Source organism: Macrobrachium nipponense, chromosome 6, assembly GCF_015104395.2.
Source record: "Macrobrachium nipponense isolate FS-2020 chromosome 6, ASM1510439v2, whole genome shotgun sequence".
Lineage (NCBI taxonomy): Eukaryota > Metazoa > Arthropoda > Malacostraca > Decapoda > Palaemonidae > Macrobrachium > Macrobrachium nipponense.
In genome coordinates, this window is record NC_061108.1 from 6580272 (window position 1) to 6595723 (window position 15452).

At 38.9% G+C, this 15452-nt stretch overlaps 1 protein-coding gene across 1 annotated transcript in view; it reads right to left on the reverse strand.

The window, feature by feature from the left end:
* The window catches only part of LOC135216278 (mucin-2-like), a 43660-nt gene that overhangs the window by 10641 nt on the left and 17567 nt on the right, over window positions 1-15452 (reverse strand). Inside the window, exons 2-4 of the mRNA XM_064251445.1 lie at window positions 2693-4597; window positions 1691-2575; window positions 1356-1500 (exon numbers count right to left, since the gene is read on the reverse strand). Of these exons, the coding sequence (XP_064107515.1) occupies window positions 1356-1500; window positions 1691-2575; window positions 2693-4597 (2935 nt within the window). The remainder of the gene's footprint in view (window positions 1-1355; window positions 1501-1690; window positions 2576-2692; window positions 4598-15452) is intronic.

The following is a 15452-nucleotide window of genomic DNA, read 5'->3' on the forward strand; positions in this document are numbered from 1 at the left end:
GGATATATATATATATATATATATATATAGATATATATTATATATATAGATATATATAATATCATATAATATAAAATACCTTAAAATAATATTTTAATATCTTCATAGGCGAACCTTGCATAACAATGCAACATCCACACCTGCCATCGGAAGTGAATTCATGCACGAAGTTAATCGAGACAAATATATGTAAACACTATATTTTCTAAAGCAACGATCCAGAACAGGGGGCTTTGATAGTAACAGATTACCCACTCGCCCGTGACTTGCGATTACCGAGCAGGAAAGATTCCAGACGCGAGGTAATCGAAGGAAGACGTTATATCAACTAAATAATCTCCGTACTTCATTCAGAATTGCTCTCTGTAAAAGAGAAAAATTTTACGTTTGTGGAAAAATACAATTTGGTGACTGAGGGCAAGAACGCGAGACAGCTGCTTTGGCTCTTCTTCCTAGATTTCTTTGGATCATCGTCATGATTCTTCTCAAGGACGATGAACATACAATGATTCTGAGAGAATCAGTTTCGTGTACAATCGAGGATGGCGCAACCCAGAGGGTGGAGGACTTTTGTGGTTGATTCTTGGTATCCAGGTTTATTGCTGTGTCATCACTGTGACAGTCGGTGGAATATATTTAACCCCAAATATTTGCTCTAGTCCCCGTTTGCCGTTTTATTTCTTTTATCTCTCCTATGTTTTTCCCTTTCTTTTAGATTTCAACACTAGAATTTGATACTCCAGAAAAAGATCCATACAGAAGACAAGAGGACTACTGTATGTAGGACATTATTTCATTGTTGTACAAAGATTAAGGAGTAACAGAGGTACGTTCAAAAATAACTATAGCATCCAGGGATGCTATAGTAGTTTCACATCAACCGTGCATGCATCTGAGATCTAGGCCAGTCCCTTACTACGTTCCTGATTGGCTGTTGATAAACCGATCACAGGGCTGGTAACTCAGTCTCTCGAGAGTTCACACAGGCAAAATGTATGTTCCACCTCTCCTGAGGGATAATTTTGAAAGATGTATCCTTCAGGAGAGGTGGAACATACACCCTGCCCATGTGAACTCTCTCAAGAGACTCAGAGTTTCCAATCCTGTGATTAGGTTATCAACACCCAATCAGGAGCGTTGTAAGGGACCGGCGTAGACATCAGATGCACGGTTGAGGTGAATCTATTATAGCAGTTGTTGTAGTGACTTTCGACGTATAATGCAATATGGTTGATTAGGTGCGTCATTCAAGAGCATCAAATGCAATAAAATTATATTTTAAAAAGATTTGCTTTGACGTTGTCGTTCTATTGTATGCATAACTTGTGCCTAGACTATTCATTGCAAAAACTAACCGTTTGTCTGTGAAGCTACGTGTGGCGACCCTGGATCTTGGAAGGTCTGTACTGGATTTAGTGTAGTGTAGGGGTTTTCACCTCCTTCTGCCACTGTGAAAGGCTCAGCTGCTCTTAAAGGGGTGTCTGTATTTAGGGCACCACTCTGAAAAACAGAACATTAGGACAGTTATTTCTCCCTATTTTGCATTTGTTCTACGGCTGCATTTGAGAATTTCAAGCTATGGATAGAACTGTGGTTTAGAAGGAATAAGTTTTCTTGATTAACAGCTATGGATAGAACTGTGGTCTAGAAAGAAACAAGTTTTCTTGATTATTAACGTTAGGTAACTCGCCTGTAGATTTGCATGAATCTGAGCCTCTGTTGTTGAATGTTCCCCTTCCAAATGACTCCATCCGCCAGAAAATATTAAAGGGGATTGACTGGTGCCCGACTCAGGATCTTTCTCGTCAGATGACACAAATACTGATGCAGAACCTCTGAAAGGTGCTGGTGCTGAAGGCCAACTGCTTATAGGAGACTGGATTGTAGGACTACTGGAAGGTGCTGAAGGCCAACTGCTTGTAGGAGACTGGATTGTAGGACTACTGGAAGGTGCTGAAGGCCAACTGCTTGTAGGAGACTGGGTTGTAGGACTGTTGAAAGGTGCTGAAGGCCAACTGTTTGTAGGAGTCTCGTTTGTAGGACTGCTGAAAGGTGGTGAAGGCCAACCGTTTGTAGGAGTCTGGTTTGTAGGACTGCCGAGAGGTGCTGAAGGCCAACTGTTTGTAGGAGACTGGTTTGTAGGACTGCTGGAAGGTGCTGAAGGCCAACTGTTTGTAGGAGTCTGGTCTGTAGGACTGCTGAAGGGTACTGAAGGCCAACTGGTTGTAGGAGACTGGTTTGTAGGACTGCTGAAATGTGCTGAAGGCCAACTGTTTATAGGAGTCTGGTTTGTAGGACTGCTGAAGGGTGCTGAAGGCCAACTGGTTGTAGGAGACTGGTTTGTGAAAAACGATTGTTGGATTAAAGGCTGAGATGTATAGACGATCTCGGGAGTAAATGTTTGTGTCGTTGGCTCATTAGCTGGAGAGGCGGTGCTTGGAACAGTTGCATGTTGAGTAGGTCGGTTCACAAATGGCACTGGCCGAGTCAGTGGCTGTTGTTGATTTTGCTGATGTGCGCTGTTGAAATCTGTTCTGGGTGAAGGCCCTGATATTGAAGTTATGTTACTTGGTACCTGTAAGAAAAGTTTTGGTGATTAATTATCGATTCCGAGTTTAAATGTTTGATGCAAATGTTCTGTGTTTCTTCATTATGGATGCAACTTCATCTACCAATCTCTCTGATAACTTACCTCAGTTATGATCTTGGTCCCAAATGGATTTGTATCCCCAAATATATGACTGAAGAATTCATTACTGTCGTTAAAGGGAATGAAACCTTCAGTATTATCTTGTGATGATCCATGAATGACATTTACATTAGAATTTAGCTGATTTTGATTCAACGAAGTAAGACTGTTGTCGTCTTTGGAGCCACTTTGTATTGATGCTGTTCCTTGCTGACGATCTTCGACCAGTGAGTCCTGGCCGATCTGCACTTGGGTTGTGGACACTGTTGGCTGTGTTCTGTGTTGTGGCTGAGTGGTTAAAAGTTTCCAGTAGGGTGTTACTTGAGCCTTGGTGTGATATTGCTTAGGGGATGTAGTTTGATACCTATGTTTGGGTGCTAGGCTTAACAGCTGCTTTTGTATTGGCGCTAATGTATTCAGCAACTCCCTTAAAGGTTCTGAAGTCGTCAGTGTCTGATACTGGATTAACGGTGTTGTTTGTTCTTGATGAGATGCCTTTGGTATTGGTGTTGCCTGTGAGTGAGAGAGTGGTGCCTGAAAGGTTTGCAGTGCGAAATGGGGTGATATTTCCTGCTGAAATGGAATGGGTGATATTCCTGTCGGTATAGTTGAGAGACCGGTCAAGTGTTCGATCTCGTAAGGAGTGGGAGCTCCAGTTATGAAGATGATGGTTGGCTCAGTTGTTGTGATTGCATGGATGTTTTGAGATGCAACTGGGTTTGTGTTACCTAAAGTTGTTATTTTTGTTGGTGTAGGATTAGTTGGCCTCTGGTGCGTCAGGTGTTCTGCAGAAAAACTTTGTAATTCTCTCTGTTTTTCTGTTGATTCCTCATGGCCAGTGATCTCAGATAGGTTTCCAGTGAGGAAGAAGCTATTGTCAGGACCAAAAGAAATTTGTGATGAACTAAATGATTTTAGAAACTGGTTATCTATATTGATATTTGAAGTGATATCATTTGCATTCTGTGAACTAACAAACCCATTTACAGGACTTTCCTCTGATGGCCTGTTGTTAAAGAGTGAGTTTCCACTGTTGCCAGGAGGGTTTTCAAATGGTTGAATTTCAGGAGATTCTTGACTGTTGTGTGAAAATCTGATGCTGGGTGCTGGTGCCAGGAAAGGTCGATTTTGATTGCCAGAATTAACTAGTAAGGAAGAGTGTGCATTTGGAATGAGAGCAGATGGCGAGTAAGAAATGTGTTGTGGAGATGAACGTAAGTGATTCGGTGAATATATAGAATTTGTAGAAGGGGGAAAAGTAAATGGGTGAAGAGAAATAACTGAGGCAGGACTTTGCTCTCTTATTTTTGCAATATAGTTCAGTTTACTGCCATTGTTTAGTTTTGTAATGTTTTGAAAGTGGCTGTTTCTATATGTCAGACTGTTAGCATTCTGAGCACCCTGGCCATTGGCGTTGTCTCTAATAGCTGGGAAGCTGATGCCAACGGGCGAAGAAGAAATCGGCTGAAAGACGTGGGGCTGTTGAGATGGAACCGGGACGCGTCCCCTGACACCTTTGGGGCGAAATCTTGGAGATGCCGACGACACGAAGCGAACTTGCTGGTAGGCCTGGACTGGCCGTCGACCTGGGGTGCCTTGTTCGCGACTCTTGTGAGAGCCCTTTTGGCTGCCACGCGTGCGACTGCCTACAAAAGGGGAGAGCAGCGTTGTTAAGATGCTTCGGCTCTCTGCCGTTTTGCCCTCTCGGTGAGTACTAGCCTCCTCTTCATCAGCTCCAGATGGCGCTGAAGGGGAAGAAGTCCTTGACATCTCGACAATCTCTCTAGATCGCCATCTCCAATCTTCAATGTCTGCTTCCTCTCCTGATATGTCTGGAGGACTCATTGGGGTGCCTGAGCTTGCTGAAGCAAGAAATACTCCCAACGCTAGCCATAACTGAGCTGCCACCTATAAGGAAAAAGTTGAATTAGTTGCAGACCACTAAGAGACAGTGCTAGGAGTACTGCTTACAAGGGCAGTAAGCTAAGAGACAATGTCAGGAGTACTGCTTACAAGAGAAGTAAGAAAATATAAAGTATCACAAGTTTCAGATAGCCATTTCCATAGGCCACATTTTCTGATATTCTTTGCTTAGGAATAATACAATTTCTAGGCCTACACAACTCTTTATTTAATGTGGGAAGATCAACGATCCACTGGTTGCTCTGCTCTGTGGTTTTTCTCGCTTCAGCTATGCTCTAGAATTGTCTTTCCATATTATATATATATATTATATATATTAGTATAATATATATATATCATATAATATAATATATATATATAGATATATATATATCACTGAATGCCAAGACTACATCATCTGTTTTGTCCTCCATTCGTAACTAGATGAAGTTGTAGTCCTTTCCGTCCTCATGTATGAACATGAAATTCAAGACTTGAATACTTTGCCACCGAGAACAATAAATGAATCGATAAGTACACAAATAAATATGTTACACTAACCCCATATAACAGTGCGGTAGCAAACATCTTCAGACCATCAGTCAAATTTGCTTTTTTTTTTTTTAGTGGTTACGTGAGGGTCATTAGAAAAACAATTAGACTAATTTCATGCCTCTCTCGGAAGTAAAAGGGAATGAGTTCGATTGCTAAAATATATAGAATTTCTTGTGCAGTCTAACCCTTGTAATGACTATGGCCATGTACTCGGCAAATCTAGTTTTGATTGTAAATTATTTATTATTATTATATTATTATAGCACTGCGTTACAATAAGTAGAAGTAGAATCCTCAATGTTAAAGAGGCATTTATAAATGGCTTATGAATATAGACACAAATGATGATATATCGTCGTTATTGATAGTAATGAAACAGAAGTACCAGGAAAAGGCTAAAATAAAAAAAAAAACCGACTTGGGATTCCACAGAGAAGAGGAGGAAGAAGCGAAGAAGAAAAAGAAGACGGAGAAGAAGCAAAACGTAGCTCATTTCGAAGGTGCTAACGGGATATGAACAGAGCCTTTAAACTTCTGCGTTGAATTAAACCAATTATGGCTTAAAGCCCTGCATATATCATGTTACCAACAGCTACGCCAAGTATCCGAGGGTTAATATAAACGAATGCCATCTTCGTCTCCTCTCTTCGTCCTACTATTCTCGTTCCGTTTATACAGATAATTCTTGGCGCAACTTGACCCGAGAGACATCTGCACTGACTTTACTTACGAGGGGATTGGGAAAGCCCCGGTTTAGAACCGAATTCCGGGATCTCAGTTCTAAGAAAATAACTTCCTGTTTGCTATTTTTTTGTTTGTGTTGGAGGATGTAATCGAACCTCTTGAATTCTGGGAAGTTAAAGTGATCTCTTTCGCGCAGAGTAGAAGGGGGGCATCCGAACGATCTGCGCCATATCGTTGAACTAGGAAAACAATATCGGTCTAATAGTGACATGATGTGGACGACTTATAATGTGACTCCATTAGGTTTCTTCTCTGCCTTGTCACTTTAGTAGAAGGTTTTAAAAGAGGTAGGGTTGTTCCTCTTTCTTGTTATCGTAATTATCGCAATAATTACGATAATGGACAAGGTAAGAGGAAGTGATTCATATAATGACTGTGGAAATATCTATAGACCGATACGAGGTATGACGTCATCGAAATAGGGTGGTGGTGCTTGTGACGTCATAGCAAGAAATATCAATAACCTCAGTAGGGGGTTAGTGCCATCAATGCACCTCACACGGCACACTGTAGGCATTACTTGAGTCTCTCTGAAGCGTTACTTTGGCCTCTAGGTGTAACCCGTCATTCACTTCACTGTTCTTCCGTTCATATTATTTTTTCTTTGTCGTATTTTCAAACCTTCTTTATTCTCAGTTTCCCTTTCAGCGCTGGATGACCTAGTAGGTGCCAGCGCTTGGCCATTGTCTCTGTAGATACAGGAACTTGACTGGAGCCTCTACCATTCTCTGTTATCCGCTAAATTATGAGCGTAGAGTCGTTGTAACATCAAATACAGCGGTACTTATAAGCACTCGCTTAATAAAACTCTTATGTTAAAATACTTTGTTCCACTTGGGTAGAGCTTGTAATAGCAACAAGGCCTGCGTTAACATCGCGCCCAATTTAATTCGCATCAAGGCCGGCAAATATGTCACTCCTACAGACTGCAAGAAAGTGAGGTTCCAGATCCCTGCCTTTTGGGATACCACGCACGAGAATTAATTATTATTATTATTGTTGTTGTTGTTGTTGCTGTTTATTATATGGCTCACTCAGTGACTTACAAGTTAATTTTCACGGTTTTGCAAGTACAAATTTTCCTCTTTAAGGATTTTGCGTTGCTCTGACGGGAATTTCTCTGTTGTTACTCATCTGTTGCTTCTGGACAATCCACCTCTTTGGCAACAGATAAAAAGATGAAACGGAAAGGGGGTCACCTCGAAACGTTCAATATCCCATCAAGTAATTGGAATCTCCTCTGTCTTAGGGGCCACTCCTTAAGCATGTATGACACAATAGACGTCGTCCTGAGAAAAGCATTGATTGCTGACGGAAACATAGACATTTGGTTTAAGGTCGCCATATGAACCCCGTGAGGTTCCAAGGTTGCGAAATGGAAATCACGCAGTACGAGTCTTGAATTCCTTTTCGAGAATTCTTGTAATAATATGTGACTCTCACACACACACACACACACACACACACACACACTGCTTCCCTCTGCCTTTAGGGCGTTTCCCAAATCTTTGACGAATACTGTGACTGATTGTTATAAATAAAAATATAAGTATTTCCTTCAATATACATTCAGGTTAATATTACAGTAGTTTCCTCCGGTAATGAGTCTTGCTTTAGGGAATATCTATATTTTCATGAAAGACACTAATTGCTCCTAGGTGCGTGGTGGTATGTATCCCATTAAATGAAGTTATTCTTATGTTATCTTTGCATATTGCTCGAATATTCCGTTTTATGCATTTGCTCTTCTGCAAAGCATTTGCATAGATTACTATTTGAATTCTAATATTGGAGAGAAATAATGCAGAGGAGAATAGTTACTCGATATTATCCACGTTATGCTTTACAATTGCTATCTATGAACTTTCACCATCCATCTGTCAAAAACTTCTACTGATAATTTATTTTCCAATTATTTTTTTCAATTTAACATTTTTGTTTAACGAAAAATGGTATTTATGTGCACGTTTCATTTTCAAGAGGAAATCCTTCATCAAAATACCAGTGTCCTAATTTTGGGAGATCCCGTAAGGGGGGGTTAGTGCCTTCTGCACCTCACGCGGTTCACTGTAGGGATCTCACTGCAGCGTCTCATCGGTCTCTATAGCTGCAACCCCTTGCATTCCGCTTACTGTACCTCCCTTCATATTCAGATTCTTCGACCTTGTTATCCACTCTCTCATGACACTTGTTTCGAAGTGCAGCTGTTTTGAGGTTTTCCTCCTGTTACATTTTCAAAACTTCTTACTCTCAGTTTCCTTGTCAGCGCTGAATGACCTCATAGGTCCCAGTGCTTGGCCTTTGGCCTAAACGCTATTTTCAGTTCAATCAACTCAAACACAACAGAGCTAAGATACTTAGTTACTTCTGTAACGTCTTCTATAAAAGCGATATTATTGATCTTGATAACACTGAAACGGGTTCCAATATCATGCAAGATGTTAATTTTAATTTTTAGTTTTAATTTATCAGAATGTTAATCAGGAGATAATTCAATATTGGCAAATGAATAAAATCCTAACTAGCCTCTATGGTTAAGAGGATTGTTCATTAAATCATTTAACTTTCGTATTGTTTCGCGTGAGATCTGGAAAGAAAAATGTATGAGAACGTTATTAGAACTTCGTCATGTCTGCTGAACTTTTTATTTTGCGATGTCCTTTTAGGGATAGAGTAGTCACCCTTGGAACGTTTTTAAGTTTATTCTCTCACCCTTCCTTCGTCATATGATTTATTTACATTTGTTTTCACTTAATAAGAAGATATGATTTCATCTGTTTCCTTCGATGAAGTGTTTTGCAGTCCTTGGCTCAATGAGAATCACTCGTAGATAATTTGGTGTCATGTGAAAAAGAATTATATCTCACGTAATTGCTGCACCTTCTGCTGATGTGGAGAAGTGACAGAGGCTGGTGGAAGATCAGCAATGTTCGTCAAGAAGTTTATCTTAGTTTAACCAAACCACAGAGATGATTGACAGCTCTCCTAGGGCTGGCCCGAAGGATTTGATATTTTTACGTGGCTAGGAACCAATTGCTCTCCTAGCAACGGGACCTACAGCTTATTGTGGGATCCGAACCACATTATATCGAGAAATGAATTTCTAATCACCAGAAATAAATTCATCTGAATCCTGTTAGCAGAGCGGGGAGTCGAACTCGCCACTACCGAATTGGTAGGCGAGGTGGTAAACCACTCGTCCAACGAGGAACTCGTCAGATGTTAATGTGAATTTTAAGCAGGAGACTTAAGCTGTTCGGGACATTTATGTGCATTGTTGGGTAATTAGAAAAATCAATGAAAACAAGAAGTATCTGATGTATGGAAGAAGTTAAGACAGATGGCTGATTCATTTTAAGTCTTGTAAGTTCAAAAGGGAACACGAGAAAGAATTGCACGAAATGTTGCATGCAAATGAGGAGCAACAGAGCTTCTATTATGTTAATATCTACACTTCAAGATGATTTACATCCTCGATGCATGACATTAACTTTGCGTATGTATATCTCAAACCATTACGTCAAGCTAACGATTTATTAATATGAATATGAAATAAGAGTAATTTTTACTCGGAAATCGATGTTAAAACCATTTTCAATTCACCAGACACCTACTAGGCGAAGACGAAAGTATGAATGCAACTGCAAGCGTAAAATAATCTTATCTACATCGAGGCAACTTGAATTCTCGGCGTTTTCTTTATTGATGAGTGTTGCCTTAGATATGAGTAATATTCTTTTTACATTTTTTTTCTTGTAGCTGAACGTCATCATTGTTAGAGGCTAATTCTATATCAGGGGTCCTTATCTGATAAGACCACCTCTTCTATGAATGTTCGCTTATTTCACGCGCGTTATTCGAAGAAGAAGACGTAGAAACACGCAAAGAATAGATATGAGAAGCAGTGGTCTGCTTTTGGCAGAGAGAGAGAGAGAGAGAGAGAGAGAGAGAGAGAGAGAGAGGTTGCTGGGATAAATCAGATTTGGATATTCTCGACATTTTAAAGGCAAACAAAGAGAGAGAGAGAGAAAAGGCTGATTGCTGGGGTAAATCAGGTTTCGATATTCATGAAAATTTTAAGGCAAACAATGAGAGAGACTGATTCCTGGGGTAAATCAGGTTTGGATATTCTTGACATTTTTAAGGCAAACAATGACAGAGAGAGAGAGAGAGAGAGAGGTTGCTGGGATAAATCAGATTTGGATATTCTCGACATTTTAAAGGCAAACAAAGAGAGAGAGAGAGAAAAGGCTGATTGCTGGGGTAAATCAGGTTTCGATATTCATGAAAATTTTAAGGCAAACAATGAGAGAGAGAGAGAGAGACTGATTCCTGGGGTAAATCAGGTTTAGATATTCATGAAATTTTTAAGGCAAACAAACAATGACAGAGTGAGAGAGAGAGAGAAGGCTGATTGCTGGGGGTAAATCAAATTTGGATATTCTTGAAATTTTAAAAGCAAACAAAGAGAGAGAGAGAGAATAACGTTTTACCTCTCAATGATAATATTATGTTATCAGGCCACCTACGTTTGGCTTAGTGAAGGTGTTGCCTGATGGTTGGTGAAGGAGTCGTAGGTGACTCAGTCTACGAAGATATGAATATTCAAGTTCGTATTTAATCATAATTTCCTCGAGAAGTTAATGATATGGATCTCGTCACTTCGGTGTGTAAGTAGGGGTTTTGCTAATTCATATTTTTTATTAATTTTTATTTTTTTATTTTGGATATCTTTTAAATCATTTTGCTACAATACCCAGCTGGCATATGAGAGAGAGAGAGAGAGAGAGAGAGAGAGAGAGAGAAGAGAGAGAGAGAGAGAGAGAGAAAGAGGAGGGAGAGAGAGAAAAAAAGAGAGAGTGATTGCTAAGTAAATTAAAATTGGTGTTCTTGAAATTTTAAAGGCAAAGAAATAGAGAGAGAGAGAGAGAGAGAGAGAGAGAGAGAGAGAGAGAGAGACTGATTGCTGAATAAATTAAAGTTGGGTATTTTTGAAATTTTAAAGGAAAAGAGAGAGAGAGAGGGCATAGTATCTTCACTCCTTGGCCATGTTTCCGATGATTGTTTGATAAGACAAAAGATAAGAAAACGCGCTTTATGTGAGTCCCACGAGGAGAGAGTTGATAAGCAATATTAACAAAGGGCCGATGAAAAAAAAAAAAGAGAATAAAACAGAGATAGAGAGAGAGAGAGAGCCTTTCGTGGAGCGAAAAAGATGAAGATCAAGTAATGTAGTTAGTTTATTTATTATTATTATTATTATTATTATTATTATTATTATTATTATTATTCAGAAGAGGAATTCCATTCATATGGAACAAATTATTATTATTATTATTATTATTATTATTATTATTTTATTATTATTATTATTATTATTATTATATCATCCAGAAGACGAACCCTATTCATATGGAACAAGCCCACCAAACGGGCCCACTGACGCGAAATTCAAGCTTCCAAAGAATATTTTGGGTGTTCGTTCGAATGAACTTAACAGAAGATAACAGAAAATACAGAAAGAAAGAGATCAATTATCAGATAAAAAAAATCAACTAATTAGTAAATAAATAGACAAAGACGTCAGCAAATGATTGCAATGCAAGGAGGATTGTTTAAGGGTAGTGGTGTTGCTTTTATACAGCTTTCTCCAGCGCTCACGCTTTCATTGGAAAGTTGTCGACAAGGATTAGAAATTGAGAGAGAAAGGGGGTTGGGTTCCTGGAGGTTTTTCGTGTTTAGTTGATGGAATCAATTAGGTGACGTTCTCTCGTGACCCAAGAACATCTTTCAACATTTAATTGGTGCAGATTATATATATATATATATATATATATATATATATATATATTATATATATATATTATATATATATATATATATATAATTAATTGTCTTTATAGCTTCAACCACTAAATTAACGAGAAGTTATGGATAATTATTACAGCATTTCCTTTTTACTGTGCCTCCGTTCATGTTCCCTTTCTTCCATCTGACTTTCCACTGCTTTGAGGTTTTCTTCTCGTTAAACCTTTCAAACTTTCTTACTGTCAGTGTCCGTTTCAGCGCTGAATGACCTCATACGTCCCATGCAGCGCTTGGTCTTTTGTTCTAAATTCCATTATTCTGTGATCATGACAGATCCTCATTTAATTCTCCGTAGCTTAGACTTCAACATCAGTTCAACAAAGAAACAGATGAGCAGAATAATTAGGTTACAGAAAAAAAAAACCACGAGAACTCCCCCCAAAAGGACATCTTCGTCAGATAATGTCAGAGGGTTTCCTGTTCTCAGTAGTGCGTAGTTTCAAAAAGGATATGACGCTCGTCCTTCTTACTAAACGCTGGTTTTCTGTCCTTTCTCACGCTTCGGTCTGTCTAAGTGCCGTCAGTGGACCTCACGCGGCGCACTGCAGGCATTCCTTAATGAAGGTTCTTTGCAGCGTCCCTTCGGCCCCAAGCTGCAGCCTCTTTCATTTCTTTTACTGTACCTCCGTTCATATCCTCTTTCTTCCATCTTACTTTCCAGCCTCCTAAGCTGCTTTGAGGTTTACCTCCTGTTACACCTTTCAGAACTGAATGACCTCATAGGTGCCAACGCTTGGCCTTTGACTTCGTTTGTATATTCTAGTTCCAGAGCAAAGGATGGTGTATTGTGGGCATAACTAAAGACTGCATTGTCCCACATTTTACCATCTTCCTCATTCTCTTGTCTTCAGTTTTGCTGTCTAACCTCTCGAACTATTACTTCTTAGTGCAATTGTGGGTTTTTGTCCCCTACGTTCACTTTTAGAGCTTTGCAATTCATCTTAATGGATTGCAAAATCACTACAATGCGTTCAATGAAGTGATTTTGTTAAGCCTTTCATTTGCACCAATCTTTGTTCCTGCCTCCTCGTCTGACTCCCCGTAAACATGTAGTATGGGAATGGGATGAAGCTACAAGCGATTGTACCCCACCTCTGATTCTCTCAGGAGTAGATTGCCGGGACAGATGCTCGATTGCCTTTTTAAGGCCTATAGTGGCCTTCAAGAAACCTGGACGTTGGTCTATTTGTGTCTTCGTTTCAAACTTAATGGAGATAGAGATGCTCGATTCGCAGTGTTGCCAATCGGTATCTGTTTACCCTCCAAACTGGGTATAAGACTTACACAAAACCGTGGAAATAAGTGAAATTTGCGTATCTATTTGTAGTATATATATACATATTAGAACAATTTTATCAATATTGCATTACTATGACGACTAGAATTCATGGAAACTGTTTGTAAATGCATCGGCGTGTGTGATGCTCTACTAAATTGGCAACGATGCTTGATTGTCTTTTGTAGGTCTAGTGGCCTTCCTGGAGCCCGGATGTTATCGTTACGTGGCTTGTGCTTAGACACGGACCATACGTACACACACACACACACACACACACTGACACAAGTGTTCTTTGGGATTATTGACAGTTATCGTAAGTTAGCTTGGTACCAGAATTATACTGACAATCAATGAGACACGTACGGATTTTTTTTTTCCGGTATAACAATCATCGCAGTTCTTGTAGACCTAGTCAGAGTAGTAATGGTAACTTCCTTATTTTCTAAAGAAAACGGGACTATTCCAATAATATAAAGCATACGAAACTTATGATAATAATTAATAAAAGCTTCATAATATGTAATAAGAACAAGTCAATCAGCACATAATAAAATTGAAATGTCATCTATGTCAAATACATTTATTTTTAATTGATTCAGTTTTCGAGGCGATAACATTTATATTCACTAGAATTTGATGCTCTCTCTCTCTCTCTCTCTCTCTCTCTCTCTCTCTCTCTCTCTCTCTCTCTCTCTCATTTGGTCTTTTACAGTTTTGTTGGTTAAGGAGGAAATAAGAAAAAATAAAGTAGATATGAGCGGTGACACACACACGCACACATTCGTCTATAAGTTATACTTTAATTATGAGAGAGAGAGAGAGAGAGAGAGAGAGAGAGAGAGAGAGAGAGAGAGAGAGCGAGAGAGAGAGAGAGCACCCAGATATTCCACGTTCAACAAGAGATATCGAAACAGACAGAAGTCTGACTCTCGAACCGATGTTAGCACGATTAGTTCTAACATTTTGAAATTTTTCTGTTTACAATGAAATAAATGACTGATAAGAACCTGAGCGCAGCAACAGCTGCTGTCTGGAACACCTGTTTGCCAGGTGTCACGAACAACTACGACGACCAAGGATGTCCATGTGTTTATGTGCTTGTTCTCCAAATATGTAGATGCGCAGTACAAGTACGTGTGAACAGTGTTTATGCTTCTACGTAGCGTCTGGGGGAATTAGATACGTCCTACTATATTTTTGTTTGTACAATGATTTGGTGGGATCTGATATGCCGTTTTTGACTTAAACAGTGCCAAAGAAATGTACGATAATCGGTATTTTTAATTCCACCGTGCTTTTAGGAAATTTAATATAGGCCTACTTTTTTTTTTTTTGTTAATGGCCGTTCATTTGGCAGAATTCATAATACTATAGTTTGGCACTCAAAATTCCCAACCAGAGGTATTGTTTCTTGATTTTCAAATTCCACGGTGCTTTTGGGAAATGGAATATAGGCCTACCTTTTTTGCGAATGCCAATACATTTTGGTAATTCTACTTCGAAAATTCCTAACCATGGGTATTGTTTCTTTATTGCTAATTCCACGGTGCTTTTGGGAAATTCGATCCAGTTTTTTTGAATTCCCATTCATTTTGGGGAATTCGTCTTTTCTAGACAGGCTTCGTTGATCAGATAATGGTTTCCTTTGCTCTGACTGTACGAGTATTTTGTCATACTGGCTTCTCTGTGCGTGTATGTGTATGCGCGCGTTTTTTTTTTTTACCTTATACCTGTAATAGGTTCTATTTTTTTCAATGGCTTTATAGTTTTAAGCATAAGTAACTAATCTCTCTCTCTCTCTCTCTCTCTCTCTCTCTCTCTCTCTCTCTCTCTCTCTCTCTGCCAGAAAATATCGATCTTCGCATATATATATGTAATATAGTATATATATATATATATATATATATATATATATATATATATATATATATATATATATAGATATATAGATAGATAGATAGATATATGTGTATACACACACACACACACACACACACACACACACACACACACATATATATATATATAAATATATATGTATATATATTATTATATATATAGATATATATATATATTACGTATGCTGTAGGTTAGGTTGGGTTAGATAAGGTGCCACGGGCAAAATGAGGCGATGGGTACAGGTAGCGGTCGGTATCGGCCTCTTGAAGATTGATAACTATTCTCCATTTCACTGCGGTACATATACACACGTGCTTACGTAAGTCACATAACATTCGTTCATATTCACATACGTAGCATAACTTCCGTTTTTTCGTCTAAATTTACGTATTCAATTGTCTTTAACGCAACGAATTATTCATCTATAAAGCCCCTTAACTGAACGCGACCTCCTTTTGAAATATCGTCATAGGATGGAGTGAAAATATAGCAAAAAAAGAAATCCAGGTCCAGGTT